This window comes from Artemia franciscana, chromosome 15, assembly GCF_032884065.1.
Source record: "Artemia franciscana chromosome 15, ASM3288406v1, whole genome shotgun sequence".
Taxonomy (NCBI): Eukaryota; Metazoa; Arthropoda; class Branchiopoda; order Anostraca; family Artemiidae; genus Artemia; species Artemia franciscana.
Window position 1 is genome coordinate 16,695,689 of NC_088877.1, and position 26,262 is coordinate 16,721,950.

Genomic DNA, 26,262 nt, shown 5'->3' on the forward strand with positions numbered 1-26,262 from the left:
GGTTGTTTTTATTTTCTCAAGGTTTTGTCTCAGTCTGAAGATGTCACAACAGGGGTCTCCGCCAAGATATTTGCTTTCTTCTTCCAATCAATTGCGGAAAATCTTACCTCCGTTTCCTTCGTGGTTCTTCTTTTAAGCTGTTTTAAGCTTTTAAGCTTTTTTTCTAAGGCATCGAATCTACGTTTCAGTTGCTGGGTCTTTTGAAAAAAGTATACCATTTGAGGTCCGTTATTTTTATTGTTACATTTACATTTTATGCGCTTCGTTTACATTTTACGATTTTTTTTTTTACGTTTTTACGTTTTTTTATTACATTTTACATTTGCAAGTAAAACTAAAACTCAAAGCAAAAAAAAAAACAAAAAAACCAATGAGAATCAAAACTAATGTTTAAATTTCAATTGGCTAAAATCAAACAAATCAATTTCAATTCGAATAATGGATAAAGATTGAATCTACTTAATAATGAATTTTTCAAGTTAAGTGACAGTAAATTTTCGACGTAACACCTTAAATTAAGTATCGTTTTCTCAGACCACACTGGCTTTCGTCAGAGAACGGCTGTGTGGTCTGAGAAAATGATACCTAATTTAAGGTGTTACGTCAAGAATACGTCGTATATGGTGAAATGAGACCAACCAAGTATTGAACTATAAGCTCAACATTTCCTTTGCAATTTAGAAGACACACAAGACTTTGGCACCTTCATTGGAAATTTATTTACATTTAAGTAAGATTAAAGAAGAAAATTTACATCAAGACTTTGAATGAACTTTGTCATAGCTCGGAAAAGAATGTAGTGAATAACCCGGAAGTTCATAATTTTGTGAATGACCCAAAAGTTAATTATATTGTTTTGTATAAATATGTTAGTTTCAATTTTAATACTTTAGTATTTCTACTAATGACGATCGCTGTATATGTGATCGAAATATTTGGACTTTTATGCCTGTTTTTACTGTCTAAATAAATGGATTTATTCCCTGAACGTTTATTTGTTCATCGAGAGTGAATTCATTTTTCGAAAGACAGAAAATTAAATTTTTATACTTAATTAATTAATAGAAAAAAGAAACAAGATGACAGAAAAGTTACAGCAACAGTCTCCAAACCACGGTAAAGTAACATATTCAAGCCTGGTGAACTTCATTTCATAATTTACTCTGGATGCACACTACTGGGAAAATTAAATCAAATGCTTAGTCCACTGCAATCTATATGATTGGCAGGGTCAAGGAGTCATCCGAGCAGCCTTGGTCGCATAAACCGTAATTTGAAAGAAAAAAAAAAATTATAAACGGCAAATCAAACTGTAAAAACAGTAATCTAAAGGGAAAAAATCTCAGCATTGGCTGCCTGCTGTTGGGCATCATGTCAACAACATTTCTGGACAAAAAAAAGACCTTTTAAAGGTCTTTTTTTTGCGTTAAAAAGAACAAAACAATGAAATATTGGAAATCGAAGTACGTCAATCTTCAGCGTACTCAACTAACAAGTAACGTACTTTAACAAGTAATTTAAAGGGAAAAAAGTCTCAAAATTGGTTGGATGCTTTTTGGCATCATGTCGACAGCATTTCAGAACAGAAAAAAAGACCTTTTAAAGATAATTTATTTAAATTAAACGGAGAATAAAACCTGTATGACTCCAATTATCTTAGAAGATGCATTTCTTATTGGCATGGCTAGTATAGTTTTGTGACCAAAGTCCTGTCCTTCATCAACACTCGGGTCGAACCGATGATCTTCATAGGCATTAACTATATTCACTGACTGCAAATAAACACAAACTGAAGAAAACAACTAAAAAAAAAACTTCAAGCACCATTAGTGTAAATCAAGATGGAAAGTAAGAGTATTTTACACAAAATGGACAATACGTAAAATTCTGAAAATTACAACATTTTAGTTCGCTAACAATGAAATAGAAATTCCAACATTTCTCTGCAGCTTATACCATCCCCCCTCCTCCATTTGTCATTCCTAAGAAAGATATCTAATAAACACTGTTTTCACTTAAGTTTGAAAGAGCGGAAAACCCGTGTAAAACTTAAGTTAGTACTTCTGCTGCCTAACAGTTGTTAGTAATAGATAATAAGGATGGTCTTACATCCAAAAATATACAAAACAAACATCTCATACAGGGAAGATTTATACGAATTATTAACCAACTCTCTCCTGGGCATCCGCAAGGGTGATAAGATGTACCCCTCCCAATCCTCTCCAAGAACTTCATATTGTATCTAGGAAAAATAGTTTCACTGTTTCAACCAAAGACTGATTTTCCTGTCGTGAGCCAACTGTCCAATATCACTACCAAGAAAGCAGAAAATGATAAATTTAGATTTTCGCACTAATAGAAACTATTGAAGTTTAAAAAGTACATGTGGTACCATTTTTCTGCGTCAGTCCCAAGAACAGAAAATAAAATAACACATTCAGCGGAGATAAAAACAGAAATGGTCCGTATAAGTTGATAACACTACTTTCAGACATTTGAAAAAATGTTCCTTTTTTGGGTCTCAAAATTTTTCTATTCTTTATTAAAAAAAAAACAGAAATTGGTGGTGGAGCCAGGGATCATTCATACAACTTAACCCCTTATATACCTTAGTCTAATCAAACTTCATATCGAACTTCAAAAATGTGTACTAAAAAGAGGACGAAAACAAGCCACACCCATTCCACAAAAACTAAACTTCTGTATTAATACCCCATGACCACTAAGTTTATATGCCTCTGGATATGCCCCTTAAGATAATCTAAATTAAAAAAGAAATCATTTCTGGGAATCAGATTAGATTTTAGTTTTGTCAATTTTCTCAGGATTATTCTTCTGGGAAATTAAAGGGTAAATTTTAGGTCCTACAAGTTTATGCTGAGTCGATCCACTCGCACACTTGCTTTAGTGTCCATCCACGTGGCCCAGTTTTTGAATGCAGTCCCTTTCTTGCTTTTTCTTAGGCATACTCTTTGGATATAAGGGCATAACCTGATCCCTCTCTCTTCCTCTCCCCATTCTATCACTGCTAACGATCTTTCCCAGGACTGTACCAAAAGAGCCCAAATTTGAGGTGCTCAATTAGAACACTTAAACTTGAAAAATTGAAGGTTCTATACCTTTTAATTTCATTCTTCTTTAGATATGAAATAGAAGTCGCTAAAATTTACGTTTTATCACAAAAAAAAATCCTTTGCTCACAGAACACAACAAATAAACCAGCATAGAGAAATTAACATAAAAGCGGGACTTTCAGTTTTTTAACCATCAAGGAAAAATCAAAGCACGGTATCTTACGGCTGTCTCTTTAATCAACTAGTTCTTACAGAGAATTAAATATTTTCAAAATAAGCTTTGTGTAGAAGAAAAACTCCTCCCCGCCTCTCTCTCTCTCTCTTTTCCTTCTAGTGGAAGACCAGATATACATAAAACAAACAAAATTCGAAAACGTGGCATTTGACTTCCGAAATGTGATTCTCGAAACTTTACCCGCTATCCTTCCCAGATAAGATCTCCACATTACCTGATAACTTCCTACACAACCCATAGAATCTCAACAGTCACTCATGAGGTGGTCATAATAAACCTACCAAATGAATTATCAGTCGGTGAAACAAATAAGCCTTTTCGGAGACGATTATAGTTGAATTAGAAGTACAACCGTAAAGGAGATTTATATTTCTTTCTACTTCTTTTTTTTTAATCTGCACCAGATATGTATGATGCGTTTCATTATGAAAAATAAATCTTGCGCTAATAACTCTATCGATAAAATTTTAGTCTGCCCTCCTAAACGTGATATGAACCTTCCGAAACGCCAACCTTTCATAATTTTGCTTTATTCCCGTTTTTAGACATGGTTCATTCAAGATGCTATAAAGATAAATGTTTTTTTGACAGATAAACAAAAGCATAGAAAAGAACTTACTTCCCCAGTCGTCGCCACATGCCATGTAATTCCAATATTCAGAGGAAATCGTCCGTCACCTGGACTGAAAGAATATCAATTTTTATATTCCGGAAAGGAATAAAACAGTATATCAACTCACAAAGAATAACACCAGAATACAAATTGCTGTCATATATTCTAGATAACTTCGAAGACCACACTGCTTTTCCATGACGAAAGTATAACAGTTCAAAATAGGGATGAAACCTTTTAATCGACAGTGAATAGATATAAAAAATTTTGACTGGATATTTCGAACACATATACAGTGTTCATCATCAGCAGTAAAACTGTTTTACTGCTAATGATGAACACTGTATATGTGTTCGAAATATCCAGTTAAAATTTTTTATATCTATTCACTGTCGATTAAAAGGTTTCATCCCTATTTTGAACTGTTATACTTTTGTCAAATATTCTGAAACACTAAGAGATTTTCCATTAAGAAACCCCTTAAAAAAGTACATTTAAAGTCCTCGATACCCCCTTAAAAGTAATTCTAATATTCAAAGATAACGTCCATCAACTGGGGTAAAATAAAATATGTCGTATACTGGAATCAGATGAAAACAATAGCCAGACTCACAAAAAATTTGAGAAACACAAAATAATAAATCCAAATCATTTATCCATTCACGATAGTTATATGTATATAATATATACGAGGGGGTATTTAAAAGAAACCAGAATGACATTGTGTTATACAGAGCTTGCAGTAAGCATTTATACTCTTAGAAACGTACAGCGCAACTCATTAGCAATTCAATAACACCTATGTCGTCGACCTCGCTTGTTGTATCCATTAGCAGTGAGTGTTTTTCTGACACTGCCGTGTTTTTATTTCGTTTCTTCTGAAGGCAAGCTCAAGCGAATAGCGTGTAGCTACAACATTTTGTTTTCTACTCAAAAGAAATACTGCTGAATCTGTTTTATTGTTAAAAACAGCTAATAAGAAGAATGCAATGGGTGAAACTCGAATGCACGAGTGGTTTTCGTTTCTAAAATGACCAAATGTCGATTACCACTCTAGTTCAATAATTTCGATTGAAACCTCGTTCTCGACGTCTATCAACTGCTTGGCATGGTGAAACTGTTGAAAAAACTCCAGAGCCAATGCTTATAGACTACCAACGAAATAAAAAATCAAATGTCACAGATTTATAGGATACTTTTGGAGCTCGGTTCTGTGAATTTTAACTGAAGATTTTGGTACAAAATAAGGGTTGCCACTAAGTTTGTTCCACGCGTTCTGATTGACGACCAAAAGGCATGTCGATCTGAAACAGCACGTTGAAACTGCTTCAGAGTTTAAATGAAGGTCAGTACTAGTGATGAGCCATGGTGCTATGGGTACGACCAGAAACAAAACAACAGTCCAGTCAATAGAAGAGTGTCATCATCAGCATGTCCAAAGATACGTCGTCAAGTCAAATCAAAATTGAAAAATATTGGTTCGCTTTTTTGATGCCAAGATTGTTGGGCAACAAAAGTTTTAAGAAACATAAATACTATAAATGATGAAGAGAAAATGTCACAAATAATGGTGGTGTTGCCACATATCAAGTTCCGCAAAAGACTAAAGTGTCGTATGCAATTTACTGAATAGATCAATATTCCAGTTGGAGCATCTGTTCAACCATTTCGGGAAGGTGTTGACAGACAGCTTTGATAGATCAACTACATCGGTCAAATAGGTCCAGATGAGCGGGGAGGAGCAGACCAGATTTTTTTTTTCACAAGCCGTTCTCTCTTTGACATATTTAGAGCGATGAATAAGCGTGCGGGTTTGTCTTCACTGAAACCTAACGATAAAAATACAAAAAATGAATCCTATTTCAAATATAGAGCTTGCACTGAATATGTTCAAAGAATTTCATAGTTACAGCAAAAACACATTGTACTGTAACAATGAAAGCTTTTTTTGTATAAGTTTAGTAAAAAGTAGGAAAATACTTAAGACGAAAAATAAATCCTTCAAATCCACTCCATGACTAATACTTTGATTGGTATCAGCCAATAAAATCTTTTATGAAAATCTGACTGACTCAAATAAGTGCTAGTTAAAACTCAATGTCTCGTTGTAAATGGGCCTTGAGGAAAATTTAAACGTGGCTAAGTCGAATGAAAATTCAACAAAATCAAGATTTAGAAGCAAAAATCAGTTAGGTATTTAAAAATGGAAGAATTTTGTATAAGGTTTTGCCTTATTTCAACAGGCAGGAGGCACGTCCCCATCAACTGATAATCAACAATCGGCTTATAAAGCTTGCTCTCGTTGAAAATCTTAACAATTCACTGGTAAATGGAAAAAAATCACAACACTTCATGAGTGAAAGAGAGGGAGGGGTGAGTCCGCACAAAACCCCTCGCTCCCCCAGTCACTGTTAACGTGTATGGTGGAAAATATGTGTAGTCTTGGTTATCTTTTGAAAAACAGAAACATAAAACTATAAGAGAAGCATAGGCTATACCTTTTTAGAGAAAAAAAAATCAAAGAAAAAATGTTAGTAGAAGAAACAAATAAACCAATTAAAGTGAGTATGGTACTCTTAAATACATTCTCAAAAATAAAATGATGGAACGTGGTCATCGCGTATATACCTTCCATGTGAAGATTCTAGAACGATTTAGCTAGGAAATCTAAAAAATGTGTCAATTTATAGTCCTCTAAAATACAAAATCTATTAAAAATAATCTACTACTGCTATTGCCACTGTAAACTACTCCCAGCACTAAGCCCCCTGAGGCCCTAATTCCTGGGAACACTTCTCCTTTATCTCACCCAGTTAAAAACTTTTGCTTGGAATATTTTTTTTTTTTTAAGTTTAGTAGAAAATTTGTACTGTTTCGTCATATTCATTCGAAATAAGCCAATTGTTTCTGTAGTATACTAATATTAACAAGTTTTTCCCACTGAAAGTAAGGAGCAACATTAAAACTTAAAACCAATAATACGTAAACCCTCACATAGGTAATAATTTCTGTTCGTTTTAAGCTTTAATGTTGCTCCTTACTTTCAGTGGAAAAAACTTATTTTTTTATTTAATTTCTGATTGTTTTAATAATGCTGAGAAATCCGACACCATCTTGAAGTAAAATTATCTTCCCCTATGAAAGTTTCCAACATGGAAAGATCCTCCCACGTAACTCCTAAACCATAAGCATAACCCTAAAGCATTTTCGGACATCACAAAGTTGGTGGGGGCGCTTCGCGGCTCCCCAAGCCCCCCCCCCCCGCGCGCGTAAGTCGTTACGCACCATTGTTGTTGTGTCCCTGTGTCCCAACTGTGAATATATATATATATATATATATATATATATATATATATATATATATATAAAATATATATATATATATATATATATATATATATATATATATATATATATATATATATATATATATATATATATATATATATATATATATATATATATATATATATATATATATATATATATATATATATATATATATATATATATATATATATATATATAGTGCCAGAATTAATTTTCGCTCCCCCAGAAAAGCTAACATTTTTTTACAGAGGAAGTAGGAACGATTTTATCAGATTTACCGATTTAGCCTACAATTTATTTATGTTTAACAATTTACAGAGGGAAAATTTTACAGAGCAAGTAGCGACCGCGATAACTGAAAACAAACGAAAATAAAAACAAAAGAAAGATAATGCAAATAGGTCTCAGCCAACAAAACAGAAGCTGCAAAAGATAAATTAGGAAAAATTAAAAGCTAATTCGGACCTGTTACCTTAACCGGTTTTCGAACTCAGCACTTTCAACATCTTTATGGTCCAAATCAAAAACACGAGTAAATGTGCCCATTGATTTTTCGTGTAACAGCAATACCTTAAAAAAAATACTAATGATAGCCATAATAAAAACCGCTTTGACAAGAAATCGACTACGGTAACTCGAAAGGAGTTGTGTTGCATGCAAGGCTATATCCAGGGAGTGTGAGGGGTCTGAACCATCCCCCCTCCAAAAAAAGTGTTTGTTCCACTCGAAAAATCGTAACTAAATACGTGAAAACAATTTTTTTATCCATTTTTTAAAGTTATTTTTTTTTGGTGTGACCCCCAAAAAAAATCCTGGATAAGGCCTTGGTTGCATAATATAACGCTATATAGTTTTTTTTTGTTTTTTTTATAAACAATTATTCGTCGAAGAACTTCAAACACATTTTTCACTGTTACCACTAACCTGTAAGCTTTATGATGTCCAACATACCCACTTATCTTTATAAAGTACTGTTTGATATATCAACTAGAATTAATAGATGCTAGATCAAGCTGCTTCAGTATGCCACACTACCCCTGCTTGACAACAATGTAGGACTGATTATTAACAATGTGAATATCGACATCCTAACACATGGCACCGACCTCGACAAGCTAGCAGAAACGCGCAAGAGCCCAAAAAAGACAAAAGTTATGCGCGCCAAAAATGAGCCAAAATTATCCTCTCTTCATGTAGTGAATGACAAAGAAATACAGATGTGACTGATATCATGTACCTAGCAAGCCTATTATTGATCAGACAACAGTTGTTCCAATGAAACAAAACAAAGACTCCTCAAGAGAAAGGCAAATTTCAAGACGCTACTTTTCCTCTTTGAATTAAGAGCCTGTCAATGCAATTGAAAATATGAGTATGAAGTTCGTTAATCATTTTCTGTTGACACGCACGCCTGCAAGACGTGGACACTAATGGTTGAGGAAGAACGCAGAGTTTCGGCCGTCAAGACAAAATGTCCACCGTATAGCCGGAGTAACCAAGACATAAAGTCTCGAACTGCGACTACAAAAACTGGGTTACATACATTGAATGGAGAAATCGTATCTGCCAAAAGCTGTCTTCGAAGGAAAGGTGCACGGAGGTCATAATCCTGGAAAATCTAAGAAGATATGGAGTAATAGCTTCGGAAGCAAGCAACAAGCAGATACGGACATCATATAGGAAGCTGACCCGTGAAAGCGCTAAGGGAATGGTCTCTACACGACCCAAACGGATGTCTGGAGGTCTCTACACGACCCAAACGGATGGGTTACATACATTGAATGGAGAAATCGTATCTGCCAAAAGCTGTCTTCGAAGGAAAGGTGCACGGAGGTCATAATCCTGGAAAATCTAAGAAGATATGGAGTAATAGCTTCGGAAGCAAGCAACAAGCAGATACGGACATCATATAGGAAGCTGACCCGTGAAAGCACTAAGGGAATGGTCTCTACACGACCCAAACGGATGTCTGGGACAGAGTTAAGCTTTATGAACGATATGGATTTCGAAGGAAAGGATTAAAATTGAAAAACGCGTTCCTAGTTTTTAACTGTCATTAATGATTAACAGTTCATAAAATGAAATTTTTAGGCACCCAAGAAAGGACAGAAACGGTTTGGTATCAGAAGTTCCAACTTTCAACCATTTCTGCAAGTGTAAATTGGGGATGTAACACATTTTAGGAAAACTTAAAAAGAAACTCTGAAGTACCACGAAAACCGAACCAAATGCGGAACAAAGGGATTTGTCAATCGGTCAGGTTAGGTTAGGTCTCAAACAGACTTTGAGCCTCAGTTAGAGCCTCAACTGAAGTGAAGTCAACAAAAACAAAAGCAAAAAAAGGTACAATCAAGGTCCCCTGCAAAAAGGTATGTATCAAGCTACTGCTAAAGATTTGTAAAGAGTAGCAAAAGTACATTCATGCACCAGCACAGAGACAAGTGTGATGACTATATTGTACAATTATTTGAGAAGACAAGACATATACTGGATAAGTGAGGTTTTTCCAAGAAATTTCACTGAATTCTCTTCTTGATGACTCTCCCCTTTATGTTCTTCGACAATTTTTAAGTGACTTGAAGTTCTTGATTGCCACTTTGAATCCAGAAGTAATCCGAAATCCAGCCGAAAAATAACACTTTAACCCATACAAGTAGTTTAGCCTCAATAACTTAAAAAAAGCAACAGGGGTGTACAATTGGAGCTAATAGCCCCTCAAGACGTTATTACGGACACCTAGATCTTAGGCAATAACATAGCACACATGTAACGGTATAGTACACCTGCACGTTACATAATAAGGTTTGTTTACTTTTGCTTGTTACATAATTGTGTTTTTTCTTTGAGTGTTTAAAAAACCTACAAATGCTAAGGCTTCTTTAATTCAGGATTTATTTGTCTGCTATGTAATAGGGAATGTTTTCTTTGGTTATTACATAATAGAGAATGTGTTTTCTTTGGTTACTTGAAAAAACCTATGAGGGCCAGGAAAAACCTTCAGGGATCTACCAAATCATGATTTCTTTGGTTGTTACGTAGTTAAGATTGTTTGTTACGTAATAGAGTATTTGTCTTTGATTACTTAAAAAACCTACGAGGGCCAAGGAAAAACCTACATACCACGCTGGTGGGGGACCTTCAAGATGCCAGGCCCTAGAGAGCAATTTCACCGGGGCCCTAGCAACCTTTTTCATTGGGAGTCCCTAGCAACCATTGGCTGTTTGGATACCCAAACAGCCAATTGCAGCGTGGCCCAAAGCAACCAATTCCAACATGGACCTTAGCAACTCATTCCATCGGGACTCCTAGAAACTTTTCCATCGGGGGGTCCTATTCTAACCGGGGGGGGGGGACCTTACCAAGTAGCCTTTTCCATCAAGGGCCCTAACAGTCAATTCATATGGGGGGAACTAGCATCCCATTCCACTGGGGGACCTATCAGTCAATTCTAACGGTGGGTCAGCAGTCAATTCCAGTGAAGCCATAGCAACCAATTCCAATGCACCCCTAAAAAGCCTTTTCACCGGGGGCCTAGCATCGAATTCCACCGACGCCCTTGCATCCAATTTCACCGAACTCCATAGTAACCAATTCCGAAGGAGCCCTAGCATCCAATTCCAAAAGGGGACCCAAGCAGTCAATTCCAATGGGGAGGGCATAGGACCCATAGCACTATATACATTTACAACACAGGACCCTAGCAACCAATTCCAACGGAGGCCCTACCAACCATTTCCAACAAGTGCCCTAGTATCCAATTCCACAGGGGCCACTAGCAACCAATTCAACCAACAAGATATTTTTCAAGGCGTTGTTCAAGACGTTTCTTAAGACATTTTTCTCCAAGACATTTTTCAAGAAATTTCAAGATGTTTCAAGACGTTTTTATGACATTTTCCTTCGAGACGTTTCAAGAAATTTCAAGATGTATTTTTCTAAAAGATGTTTTCCAAGATTTCTTAGATTGTTATGTAATATGGGAATGTTTGCTTAGAAAAAATCGGCATACATTATGTTTAACAAACTAAGAATCAGCGTGCAACTATTTTCACGACCAAAAACCAATAGGCATCATTATTCAAGAAGAAAAAATGTACACACATTAAGTTTTACGAACAGCATGTCAGAGGGTGGCCAATGCTAGCCAATGTGTGCCACGTTTGCGTCAATTGCTAGAAGTCATCAAAAGAAACGCTATTGAGAATTTTCCTTTGAGTTTAAGTGATCAATTCTAGTGTAAACGGTTATTTTGGCAGGAAAATGACTGACAATACTTTTCATGAGATAATAAAAGCCAGAGGATGTCATATGCAAGCCATTGTGTGCTAAACTGACGTCAATTGCTAGGAGCCATCAGCAGAAACGCGATTGGGGATTTTACTTTAAGTTAATGATCGTTTCTAGTGTAAACGGTTATTTTTGGAGGAAAGTGTCTGAAAATGCTTTACATGTGAAGATGCACGCCAGAGTTTGCCAAAACCTAGCCATGGATAGCCATAGACTGGGAACTGTCATGGAAAATTTAAATCTAACAACAAAATGGCAAGTTTCCGCTGTTCAAATAAAAAAAAAATGTCATTTAAGCTTATACAGTTATTTTTGTGAAAATATACAAAAATACCTTTGGAATGATGAAAGTGCCAGAGAGTGCCGTGTGTCATCCACAGTTTGCCACGGTGACGCGATTTCATTGGACTAACATGTAGTACAGATCAGTTATGGTGTGAGATGTTAAAAGAATTTTTTCGGAGAGGGGAGTGGGCTGAAATCCGATACCCAATCAAAGAAACGAGGCATTTTCATTAAGATCTTTTAGAAATACCTTTTACTATGGCTTGAATTTACCTCTGCCTACATCCCCCTGGAATTGGAAATTAGAATGGGCCAGCAATATATTGTCACGAAGACGTGAATACGCATAGTCCTGACTTAAAGAAAGGTGGCATTTTCATTAAAACCTCTCAGAAATAACCGATGTAAAAATGTGTCTCTTTTTCTTGCAGGTGCGTCTACTAGAGTAATACACGCAATGTATTTTCATTAAGATGTCTTTCATTAAATTTTCATTAAATCTTTTCATTTTAAAATCTTATTCATACATTTTCATTAAAATCTCTCAGAAATATCTCTTGATGCGGTTTAATTTACCTCTAATGAGATTACGCGAAATTCGAAGATAAATATTATTCAAATGTGCCTAGTCAATCCGGAATGCAAAGTCATGGCTCATAGAAACGAGGCGTTTCCATTAAAAGCTCTTTGAAATATCTCTTAATACGACTTAAATTTACCTCTAATAACAACCTTCCCTCCCTGGAATTGCTTGCTAGGGTAGGCCAGCCATATATTGTCACGGTGGCGTGAATATGCATAACGTAAGACCCAAGTGTGCGAAATAACGTCTTTGGGGGCTAGTAGCAAAAATTGTACACCCCAAAGTCTCTCTGTAAAATTATTGCGGGGATACTACTCACATAAACTTTCAAGAAAAATAAATCCTACGTTTTGCTAGGGATAACATCAGTTGGGCGTGTGACACAGAAAAAAGTAGGCTTTTATACTAACATGGACAACGTCCAAAAAGAAAGGAAATTTCGGTAGGTAGGCTATCTGAGTTAGGAGACTGAAGCTTGAGCTGGAGATGATTAAAGTTCCAAAAGGAAGTTATAAGATCAACTTGCTAAAATAAGTATGACCGTTTTCTGGCAGGAGCTGCGAACAATAAGCAGAAACAAACTCAGGTGGGTTTACATCACAGTTAATGTTCTTCTTCCTTACAGGTACGTCTAACTGAGCAATAGAAACGATGCATTTTCATTTAAAGCTCTCAGGAATATCCCTTAATGTGGATTAAATTTACCTCTTACGAGATTACGAGAAATACAAAGATAAATATTATTCAAATGTGCGCTAGTCAACCGGAAATTCCTAGTCTTGGCTGAAAGAAACGAGGAATTTACATTAAAATCTCTCAGAAATATCTCTTAATACGACTTAAATTTACCTCTCATAAAAACCCTCCCTCCCTGGAATTGTCTACTAGGGTGAGCCAGCCACATATTGTCACTGTGGCGTGAATATGCATAGTTTTGGCTCAAAGAAACGAGGCGTTTTCATTACAAACTCTCAGATATATCTCTTAAACGACTTAAATTTACCTCTACTAACAACTCTCCCTCCCTGGATTTGCTTGCTAGGGTGGGCCAGACACATATTGTCAATATGGCGTGAATAATCATCGTCTTGGCTCAAAGAAACGTGACATTTTCATTAAAACCTCTCAGAAATAACCGAATGAAAAAAATATGCCTCTTTTATCTTACAGGTAAATCTAATAGAGCAATAGAAACGATGGATTTTCATTACGGCCTCTCAGAAATATGTTTTAATATGACTTAAATTTACCTCTAATAAAAAATATCTCCCTCTGGAATTGCTCGCTAGGGTGGGCAAGCCACATATTGTCACGGTGGCGTGAATAACCATAATCTTGGCTCAAAGAAACGGGGTATTTTCATTAAAGCTTCTCAGAATTATATCTAAAAATGGCTTAAATGTACCTCTAATAACAGCCCTCCCTCTGGAATTGGTTCCTAGGGATCTCGCCTTTCGTTATTTCATGGTTTATTTTTTCTTATATCTTATCCTTTCTCAGTTTTTTCACATTTTGTTTATCCGTTTGTCTAGTTTTACTAATTTTTCTGTGATTTATGATTTTATAACGTTTTTGACGCTTTTATTTCATCTGTGATAGCACATTCAAAGTCCAAGAGAATAAAAGACTATTACTTAAAATTTGCGGTAAGAACAACCCCCAATATTACCTGAAAATCCCTCTAAAGCATTACATGACAAGCAGGTACACTTCAAATGTAAGCAATTTCTAGTTATCGATTTTCCCCTCGCAAGTCAATTATTGCAACCGTAAGAAAACACACCTTCCATTTCACCATTCTAGTAAGTGGGACAAGGATTCTTCTTGCATGGAATAGATTATAACGTAGAAAGCAGTAGCCAAATAATAATATTAGAAAGGCTTTCATAGTCCAGCTATATAAAGCTCAAATCCACTGAGGGGAAACACCTTTCGAATCTTACTGTGGACAAAAATTTCCCTGAGAAAAACGTCTAGAAAGAAAATGAAATCTCAAAGTATCATTTAACAACCCACGTGTCCATCGTCATTACGTAACACTCCATGTATGTACCGTCATTTCGCAGCATTTCACATGTTCGCCATCCTTAGTTACAAGCGGGGATCCCCTATGGGCATTGAAGAAACAAGTCACGCGAGATTGCGTCATCCTTAAAATAAGTAAATATTCCCATATTACATAACAATAGAAGAAGTGCTGAAAAACGTCTTAGAAAAAAACGTCTTGAAATGTCTTGAAACGTTGAAAAAAGCCTCAAGGAAAAATGTCTTAAACAGCGTCTTGAAACGTCTTCAAATGTCTTGAAGTAAAATTTCGTAATGAACGCCTTGAATAACGTCTTGAAATGTCTTAAAACGACTTAAAACATCTTGTTGGTAAAATTGTTTGTTAGGGGCCCCGATGGAATTGGATGCTATGGCCCCCGTTGGAATTGGTTGCAAGGGCCTCTGTCGGAATTGACTGCTAGGGCCCCTGTTGGAATTGACTGCTAGGGCCCCTGTTGGATATGACTGCTAGGGCCCCTGTTGGAGTTGGATGCTAGGGCCCCGTTGGAATTAGTTGCAATGGGGTTCGGTGAAATTGGATGCAACATCACTAGTGGGATTGGATACTAGGGCTTCCCTCCCGTGGAATTGACTGCTAGGTTTCCAAGAATTGGATGCTAGGGCCCCGATGGAAAGGCTTGCTAGGGGTTCGTGGCATTGGTTGCTATGGCCCCGCTGGAATTGACTGCTAGACCCCCCGTTGGAATTGACTGCTAGGCCCCCCTTGGAATTGGAAACTAGGGTTCTCCACTTGAATTGACTGCTAGGGCCCCCGACAGAAAAGGTTACTTGGTCAGATTATAGCCCCCTAGTTAGGTTAGGGCCCACGTTGGAATTGGATGCTAGAGACCCCGTTGTAATTGGTTGCTAGGGTCCCCGGTTGAAATGGTTGCTAGCAACCTACCGATGAAAAAGATTGTTAGGGGCCCGGTGGAATCGCTCAAAAGTGCCTGGCGTCTTGATGGTCTCCCGCTAGCGTGCCCTGAAGGTTTTGCCCTAACCCTCGTAGGTTTTTTAAGTAATTAAAGAAAAACACTATTACGTAACAACCAAACTCTTTTATGTAACAACCAAAGTAATCATGATTTGGCGGGGGCCTGAAGGTTTTTCCTTGGCCCTCACAGGTTTTTTATGTAATCAAAGAACACTCTCTGTTGTGTATCACACTCTCTATGTGTAACATAAAAACACTATCTCTATTGTGTAACATAAAACACTCTCTATTGTGTAACAACTAAAGAAAACATTCCCTTATACATAGCATCCAAAGATATCCCAAAGTAAAGAAGCCCAGGCCCTCGTAGGTTTTATGAAAACTCAAAGAAAAAACACTCTATTATGTAACAAGCAAAAGTAAACAAACCCTATTACGTAACGTGCAGATGCAAACCGTTACACATGCGCTATAGTATTGCACAAGACCCAAGTGTGCGTAATAACATCTCGAGGGGCTAGTAGCACCAATTGTACCCCTCCCCTATGACTCTCTTTAAAATTATTGAGAGAATACTACTCACATAAATTTTCAAGAGAAATGAATTCTATGTTTTGCTATGGGTAACATTAGTTGGACGTCTGACACAGAAAAACGTAAGCTCTCGTACTAACATAGATAACGTCCAAAAAGAAAGGAAATTTCGATAGGTGGGCTATCTGAGTTAGGTGACTGAAGCTTGAACTGGAGCTGGGTAAACTTCCAAAAGGAAGTTCTAAGATCAACTTGCTACAATAAGTATGACCGTTTTTGGCAGGAGCTGCGAACAATAAGCAGAAACAAAGTCAGGTGGATTTACATCACAGTTCATGAAGGGATTGAAAATTTTGTAGAGTATTCCTGTTGAAATATCCATATAAATACATAAATCTTAAAGTTAGCCCATCAAAACACTAAACACAAGGCTACAGCTCTATTGGGTTGTTAAAATTTTAAATTGTAAAAAAAAAATGATCAAATTTAATACTAAAACTTGAAATTAATTGAACCATTCAACAATATATTCTGTTATTTGATCATACCTCATAAAAGCGCAAGAAAGCATCTTTCTTTAATTTTTTTCTTTCAAAAACTTATTGAGACAAATATTCGACCCTATATGATCATTTCTTTTAATGTCCTGTACTTAAAATTTTCGATCATTTTTTTTTAATTCTACAAGCTGTGTACGTTATCTAAAATTTTTTTACGGTATCCGACGAAACAAGGATAAGCCAGAATCAAAGTTGCGCCAGATATACACAATACTAAAGTAAAACAAGTCCTATATACAATTTTTCAAACTTGAATTAGTTCTAACACAATTTCAATTCCTTTTTTTATATCAATATTTTTTGTATGGGATTTTTGTATAGCAAGGCCATATCCTTTAACAGCGCTGAGCTTTTGTAAAATTAAATGGGAAAAGTGAACTGGACTAAATTGATCACATACTAATTTTGAAATATATAAGCTGTTACTGTCAGAATGATCATACAATTTTTATGAAAGACAAAAAATTTGTAAGTTATAATGCAGATGATGAAAATAGTTGCGAAAGCATTTCGAAATTGTTGCAAACCAACGAACACTGGTAGAAATAACCATCTGCTACCACAATATTCCACTGTTTCTTCCATAGCTTGATAATTCAGTGAAAAAAAAATAATTGGTTAAATAATCTATAAATACACTACTAATTGCTGCTAATGAGATAAACAAATGACTTACTGCGAAAAAAAAACCATTAAATCACAAACCGCATTGTGAACACTGCCTTGCCAGAGAAGTTATGGCAGTTGTGAACCTAAACAGGTCGATTACACCTAAATACTTTATCTCATTGTGACTTATTAGCCTTATTCTGCATCCAAGAGTAGCTGCAGTGTCCATTTAGTAACACTAATTTTGTCGATTTTATGTCTCTATTTTCCAACAATTACTACATTCACGAATAAATATACAACCAAATCACAAAAATCTAACCCGTCTTTGGAAGGATTAGTACCACTCTTTCACATCTAAGTCGATATTATCCTCCCAATTTGGCCCGAAGCCTTACCCTACCCCTCCAACGAAACAATCTCTTACCAATACCTCAAAATGTTGGCTGCATGAACCGTCTGAAGAACACTTCAGATACCTCGACATGTTGACAAGCATATTTGTAGCGCATATGTCGGCCGCTTCTTGCTCTGTGCGGTAGAGAGAGCTAATTCCTTCAGTTACCATATTCATGTCAAAATGTTTTTCCAGCAGATTAAAGTTTTCCTATCAATTTAGGGGCTTCACCAACATGATTTTATTAACACAAACGAAAGGCTGTTCATCCATACTGTCCAAGTGGCATTCTCACTCAGACTGCCCAACAAACTCTTAGTTGACTTGAACGCCTCCTCGACGTGATACCGATGATTGCAGCCAAAAGGATCTACAACTCTGATCCCGTATATTGTCGTCGATATTGACCAAGGGGTAAGTCTTATGTTTAGGAGAAATTCAATCTTAACATGGTTTTGAAACGCGTAAAAAACCACAACTGATGGAGCTCTTAGTAGCTAAACAGCGCAGATGGGTGAACGTATTTGCCAAGCTGTATACAGAATTAGCTACTCGACAGGGGTCATAAGCGTAAGTCACCTCAATGAACAAAAAAACACTATATTTTAGTTAGGTTTCTTTTATGACATTCTTGATCACAAGGAATCTGGTGGACATAACTCGAATGCACACAAAGTGGAAAAAAATATATATACTACAAAAGAAAAAGCCAACCTTGAGAAGTAACCTTAATGAAAATTTCTGTATAAGTAATTACAATAGAAAATCTCATTTTCAACAGGTTCATAGTAAAAATGAGAGATTTTATTTATAGCCTGTGTTATAGCCTCGAAAATAATAAGCTATAAGTGATTTATTTTTTGACTCTCCTGCAAAAGTTGGATTTTTTTTATTTCTTCCGTTATCTTACAAATAAGCTACACTAGAACATTCCAAGTTTGCACAAGAACTGGGTAAAAGACGTCCATTTGCACAGAGCGGATCTCAACGCTTTTAAAGCAAAATAACTAAACAATTTGCATAGGAAATGAATAAATAAAACAACATGAATTGTTTTACGTAAGGATACAACAAAGTCCCTTTGCTGGGAATGAAAAAACAACACTGGCCGCATATTCGTATCACGAATATTTAACTAGTAATGTCCTCAACATGAGGACTCGAGTCATTCTAACAGACATTGTTAACATGATTGCCGTCCATGATTGCACCTTTACTGTACAAGTGACAACTTTAGTTGTTCGGAATATTTTATTCAGTAAGAAAATTTGAAGCAAAAACTGTACACTACTTTATTATTAAACCACAAATTTAAGCCAAAAAAATTAGAAGATGCAAAACTGAAATTTGGATGTCATAGAGTTTGAAATAGCTGATTGAGCGTGGCAGCTACCATTGAGAAGTAAGAAAATATTTTCCGATTCTTCGTCTCATAGATATTTCCCGGAGAATGTAGTAATTATTCAATAAGGCATTTTTCTGTGGAAGGATTGGGTCAAAAAGTACACATTTAGGTTACAATTTCCCGAATATCCGCGAGGGGGGATCGTCGCACGAATATCGAGGAAGGACTTCATTCAGACCAACCATGAGAGGGTTCCGCTTCCAATCTACCCCCCTGTGGGCAAATACAAAATGTGTTTTAATTTTAAGACGCAGGAATGGAGGTGTTAAGGAAAAGAAAAACTCAAGGGGACTTTATAAGTTGCCCTATTCTTTGCTTTCCGAATTCCCTATGTAAAATGATGTGGGCAGTGTTGAACCCTGATTTCTCTTGACTTTACTGGAAATATAATACGCAACGGCTAATTTTTCAAATACACGATTATAAAACACAACAGATGTTTCCGGTACATTGTTAAGATAATTTAAAAGACAGAAAAAACTAATAAACTGGATAATAAATATTAAAAAAAGAATAGTATTCTTGTTTGTAATGCGGCAGCAAGCAAATTTAACCATATGTTACCGCAAAATATCACGTGTGATTCTAAAAAAAGCCACGAAGCTTAACATTTGTATACAAGCAGGCTTTTCAAAAAGTCCCGCATATACCTAAACATTTTGATACCGTTCAGGCATGCACGTAGAAAAAAAAATAGGAGGAGAGGGGGGATTTATTTCTGAAAAGAAAGAAAAAACACAAACAAAACACACAAAAGGTTGTAGAAAATTATAGGAAAAATCACAAAAAAGTAATTTGGGAAAAGAGTCGGGAATGGACCCCTCCTCCCACCAGCATACTGATTTCACTGCTGAAAATAATTATTATGTTTTGAATGAACATTGTCTATATCCAGATTCTTAATAAAATAAAATAACTGTTATTGCTAGTGATATTACAACAAAATCTTTGTTTTCCCCCGAATGAATATTTCGCTGATGCATGTTAGCAAGCATACTAGCTTTTAGCGTAGTAATAAAACTATTATAGAATCCGAAAGGAATTACCAGAGATCTATCACATTTGATTAGGGAATAAGTATGAGACAAGATCCTATAGACTTGATAGGTCCTATACACTGTATGTCGGTATCATTCTCATCGTTTCCATTGGCACTAGCCGCATCTACTTACAGTTCGTTACTACGAATAACGATAAATATTAAGAATTGTCCTGAGTATTACGAAGGAATTAGAAAGAAAAGAATCAGATTACGAAAGGATGGATTAGAAAGGAAAGGAATTACCTGACATCTCTCACATTTTATTAGGGAATAAGTATGAGATAAGATCCTATAGACTGTATGTTCCAGTGTACTTTGCTCTTCAAATATCATTTTCGCCAAGTCTAGCAAAACCTAGAATAAAGTATCATAGCGTCAACTGACTCACAAACATAAGCCACATATAACTAAATGTTCACACGATTCCTTAAAGCTGGATCTCTAAATACCGGATATTAAAATAGCATTTCTATGAATGCTTGAAATTGGGTCTTTTGTGCTAAACATGGAATTATTTAGAGATACTTAGAATCATTTATATGCGAAGAGTATATCATGGTTGCAGCGGTAGCTGTATCCCAGTAAAGATCGAACCACAGCCCATAGTAACCAAAAGTTAAAAAACGCGGTTTAGAGAAAAACTACCAAGTGAAAAAAATTGCCATCTGATGTTTAAATTTATGGTGATTTCGAAAAAAAGTCCTCGAAAACGGCGTCAGATCAAAATGAAAAGTTTCCTATTGGAATCAGTATGGTCGAAAAACTTATACAGGGAAATTACAGTCCCCCTCCTTGAACAGCAAGGGAAATCCCTTTTTTTAATTCGGTAGCACTGATCTGTCTTCCTTTTTTTTTTTTTTTTTTTTTTTTTTTTTTTTTTTTTTTTTTTTTTTTTTTTTTTTTTTTTTTTTTTTTTTTTTTTTTTTTTTTTTTTTTTTTTTTAGCGGGCCTAGCGGGCTACCAGAACTTCATACAGAGATGCTTAATAACTAATTCAAAAGCTATTTCACATATCTACGTGCTTTTTATAAATTCCGCCATCTGCAAGTGCCAAAAAGCACTAAAATGGCTCTTTTTGTGCCATTTCTCAAAGAGTGGCGCTAGCAGGCTACCGGAACATCGTAGACCGATTTTTTATAGCTCATATAAAAGATATTGCTTATATCTATGTCCTTCATATAAATCCCTCCATCAGCAAGTTCCAAATGGCACTAAAAATGGAGCTTTTGGTGCTATGTCTTAAGTAGAAAAGCTGGGGCTAGTGGGCTACCAGAACTTTTAGAGTAATTTTTAATGACTTATTTGAAAGGTATTGCTCCTATCTGCGTGATGTTTATCAATTCTACCATTCATAAGAGTGATATAGCACCAAAAAACACTTTTAGTGTCACTTCCCAAGTAAAACAGTTTGAAAGCATAAAACGATATAATTGTAATAATTATGGTCCAAATCCTGAAATGGAGGTTTACAAGAACAGTATGTTCCTCCTCTGGGCCCCTTTAATAAGCTACGTAATTAAGGCAAAAACCAATATATCAAATTATTTCCTGCTTGAGTTTTTTTCAATCATGGTTTTGTCCCTTATATGATTATATATAAAAAAAAAAAATAATTCAACTGAAAGTAAGGAGCGACATTAAAACTTAAAACGAACAGAAATTATTCCGTATACGAAAGGGGTTGTCCCCTCCTCAAAGCCTCGCTCGTTATGATAAAGTGTGACTTTTTCTCACAACTCTACTTTTTTCAACAATATAAAACTTTAGCGTAAAGATCGAGGCGTCGAGGAGGGAACAGCCCCTTTCATATACGGAATAATTTCTGTTCGTTTTAAGTTATAATGTCACTCCTTACTTTCAGCTGAAAAAACTTGTTTTGTTTTTTTATTTAATTTCCGAATGTTTTTGAATTAATACATGTTTTGATTTTGGCTCTCCGCACATGAATAATTAAAACGAAATAGGCATATTAGTTTTTTTGTTTTTTTTTGGCTAAATGGCTTTCTCATAGTTCTGATCAGACGATTTTGATAAAAAAAAAGGGGTGGGGAAGGAGGCCTAGCTGCCCTTTAATTTTTGGTTACTTGAAAAGGCAACTAGAACTTTTTCTTTTTCTACGAACGTTTTTATTAGCAATAAATATACATAACTTACGAATTAACTTACATAGCGAACTTCTATATTTGTATATTTTTATTACGTATATGAGGGGGTTCGCCCCCTCGTCAATACCTCGCTCTTTACACTAAAGCTTGAATTTTGTCCCAATTCTTTAAGAATGACCCCTGAATCACAAAGGTCGTAGAATAAATAGTTGAAATTACATAAACATACTTTAGCGAAGAGAGCGAGGTATTGAGAAGGAGACGAACCCCCTTAAATACACCATAATTTCTGTTCGTTTTAAGTTGTAATGCTACTCCATACTTCCAGTTGAAAAAAACTTTTTTTTTATTTATTTTCTAATTTCTTGTGTTTAAATATTGCTAGAAAATCCTTCCCCACCTTGATGGAAATTCTCTTCCCTCATGGTACATTCCTCCATGGAAAAATCATCCCACGTAACCCCCGACCCCCCGCCACGAAAAAGTCCCCCTGAAAACGTTTGTACCCTTCCCAGTAACCATTACTTTATGTGAACAACGGCCAAAGTTTGTAACTTGCAGCCCCTTCCATAGGGGCTGTGGGGGATTAAATCGTCCCCAAAGACATAATTATTAGGTCTTTTTTACTATGTTTTACAAAGTGGCTATCTCAAAATTTTGATCTGGTGACTTTGGGAAAAAATGAGCGTGGGAGGGGGCCTAGGTGCCCTCCAATTTTTTTGTCACTTAAAAAGGGCACTAGAACTTTTAATTTCCGTTAGAATGAACCCTCTCATGACATTCTAGGACCACTGGGTCAATACGATCACCCCTGGGAAAAAAAAACAACAAATAAAAAACAATTAAACACGCATCCGTGATCTGTCGCCAGGCAAAAAATACAAAACTTCACATTTTTGTAGATAGGAGCTTGAAACTTCTACAGTAGGGTTCTCTAATACGCTGAATTGGAATGGTGTGGTTTTCGTTATGATTCTATGACCTTTAATGGGCGTTTCCCTTCTAAAATAAGGCAAATTTTCTCAGGCTCGTAACTTTTGATGGCTAGAACTAAACTTGATGAAACTTATATATTTAATATCAGCATTAAAACGCGATTATTTTCATGTAACTATTGGTATTAAAATTCTGTTTTTAGAGTTTCGGTTACTATTGAGCCAGGTCGCTCCTTACTATAGTTCGTTACAACGAACCGTTTGATTATTTTTAAAGATAAGATAATTTCATTGATTTTTTAATGTCATGCACTCATTTTAAAGCCTGTTCCGGGAGGGTATTTTGTCAAGTGGTCATCTAGTTCCTGGATTTCAACGACATAATTACCGGATCACTAAATCCATACCCCAACGAATGATATAATTTCATCAAAATCCTGTGGGGGTGTGGGGGGGGGTCTAAGTAGGAATCAATCTTTCCCAAATCAAGTTAAAATAACAGAGAAAAGTGAAAAGCGAGCAATACAGTAATAAACTAGACCTACGTTGCATGGGGAACGTGAGGTGTTGCGGCAACCTTTGTTCGGCTTCGCCGAGTAGAGTGTTGCGAGAGCAACACTTTGCTTTTGTTTTCTCGCTTCGATTAAACGCTGAAGTTGTTAATCTGTAAGGATCTTAAAATAAACACTAGGTACACCAACTCACAACAAGTTGCAAACCCCTCATTGCAACTAGCAAAAGTTGCAAACCCCTTGTCGCTGAAGATGATTTACATGTCTTAACACTACAGCATAATTTGTCTTACCATCAAATGCACCGGAAACCAATAATAGGTACACCAACTAGAAAAAGTTGTCAAACTCCTCATCGCCAAAGATGATCTTGAGCTAACAGTCGAGTGTTGCTTAAAACTTCCCTATATGTCTCACATTTGGTATCAGCCTATTTTTGGTTTCAGTGTGTACCTTACTACTGAAGTTGTCAACCCCTTTAGACTTTCAAACTGGTTCATGAAGGAATTTTTCTTCCAAGAAATTGATGACATATACTTTGATCAGCTGCTCAGGAGTTATCGACTGCCGTCAAAAAAATAAATCTATCTGTCTTAGTTCAAAAGTTGACTTTTTTACCGTAGGCCAAGTTTCTAACGTCATAATTTCTTTAGGAATTAGAATACTCTGAGAGAACCAAAAGTTTCTCTGACCTAATCCCAAGTGCAAAAAAATCGAATGATAAACTCAGCTGAAATCACGAACAGACATGGGTAGAAACAATAGATGGCAGCACTTTCGGTCCCCACTTTTTTGTTTCTGTATTTTTTTCTATTTATTATTCAAAGAAGATATATTGGCTGTGGGGCCAGATAACTGCCGCATATATTTAACGCATACAGATTTTAGTCCATCTTCAATTTGAAACTGGTGCCTGTCTGCTTGCCTGGTAGAACGGAGCTTTCCACTCGAAAGCAGAAACATGGTTTGATGAAACGAAAGCTTGACTGCATAAATTAAGATAGTTCTCTCTGACATAGGCTATGAAACTCCAAGTCACTTCACACACTATAGGCTCTGGCTCAAGGACAAGCAAAACTATCCTTTTTGGCCCGAGGCAAAAGTTCTACGAAGCTTTCCAAAATGCAAAGTCATATTCATCAATCCGTCCTAAGATCAACACTTTCCGTAATAGCCGCAGAGGTTAGACCCTTACCACTTTCTAAGAATAAGCTGAAATCAGGGAGCTAAAAAAAAAAAAAAAAAAAAAAAAAAAAAAAAAAAAAAAAAAAAAAAAAAAAAAAAAAAACACGACAAAACCAAAGTGTTGCTCTTGCAACACAAAAAGATAAAGATATACTAAAGAAAACTGACATCTTTCAGTGGATACTTGAATTGTTCAGGCTTATCTTAGTTTTAACAACATTTTGGAGAAACTAGATTTCACCTGGGGAGGGGGAATTGCGATCTGGGGGAATACACAATGAGAAGACAGTTCCATCATGGCTAAGACTGCTGTGTAATTTTAACTGTAGCTGCATACATATTTTCAGTAACTAAACATGTATTGTTTTGCAAAGTATGGATAATAAACTTTTTGCTGTAAACTGAAAATTTTTGTAATTGTCAAGTTGTCTGCAGTGTTCTCTAGAGGTGTCTTATATCCCCTAGATCGGTGATGATGAGAAATTATAAACACAAAATAATTTTTCAACTGAGAGTAAGGAGCGGAATGAAAACTTAAAACAAACAGAAATTATTTCGTGTAAATAAAAAAGATTATAGCAGTGTTGTTTCTACATTAAATTTTAATCAAAAACGAGCAAAAATTAATTTAAAAAAAAACAGAGTTTTTCTGAGGGAAGAAAAGAGCGAAGTTGAAACTTAAAACGAACAAACATTGTTATTTCACAGCCTATCTCATATATCAATGAAATTAGTACAAGTAAACCAGCTAATTATGTTTCCCTGTGTTTCTAGGATTATAGAAAACTAGTACTTTACTGAAAACACAAAAGCCAAGCATAAAAATAGGATTATTGACTTGGGTGTTAGAAGTGAGTACGTAGCATGACAACAATAAACTCATCTATAAAGCTTTTCATAGTCTTACACCAGTTGTGACATCAGTAACTATCAGTATGCAATTACAATTATATTAAAAACATAGGCATAAAACTGACTTGGGAAAATAAAACAGGAATATTGACTTGGGAGTCAAAAGTGAATACCTAGTCTGACAACAATAAACTAATCTATAAAGCTTTTCATAGTTTTACACCAGTTGTGACATCAGTAACTATCAGTATACAATTATCTTAAAAACATAAGCATAAAATTAAATATTTTTGTAATAACCGCAGTCATTGAACAGCATGCAGAAATATTGGATTGACTTATCAGGTAACATTGTGGTCTCGCCAGCTATTATACCAATAGTGAGTAATGTACAATCTTAAATTGTAAGATATACGCTTCAAAATGCTTTATACTTTTAAGTGTCCTTAAATGATTAACTTTTGCTGTACTTAAACTCCTATATTATTTTGCGATTTCAGTAAAGCACTAGTTTTCTATAGATCTGGAAACACAGGGAAACATCATTAGTTGGTTTATTTGTACTAGTTTTATTGATATATATATTAGATAGGCTGTGAAGTAATAATTTTTGTTCGTTTTAAGTTTCAGCTTCGCTCTTTACTTCCCTGGGAAAAAACTTTGTTTTCTTAAAATTAATACGTAAGTAAGGCTTTAGACCCTTGTCCTTGGAGTAACATTATTTCTTTTACGATTTTTA

General features: G+C 35.7%; 1 protein-coding gene across 1 annotated transcript in view; it reads right to left on the reverse strand.

The window, feature by feature from the left end:
• LOC136036106 (dual 3',5'-cyclic-AMP and -GMP phosphodiesterase 11-like) overlaps window positions 1–26,262 on the reverse strand; it is a 231,066-nt gene that overhangs the window by 34,987 nt on the left and 169,817 nt on the right. Inside the window, exons 9-12 of the mRNA XM_065718110.1 lie at window positions 20,178–20,288; window positions 7,725–7,822; window positions 3,929–3,992; window positions 1,638–1,772 (exon numbers count right to left, since the gene is read on the reverse strand). Of these exons, the coding sequence (XP_065574182.1) occupies window positions 1,638–1,772; window positions 3,929–3,992; window positions 7,725–7,822; window positions 20,178–20,288 (408 nt within the window). The remainder of the gene's footprint in view (window positions 1–1,637; window positions 1,773–3,928; window positions 3,993–7,724; window positions 7,823–20,177; window positions 20,289–26,262) is intronic.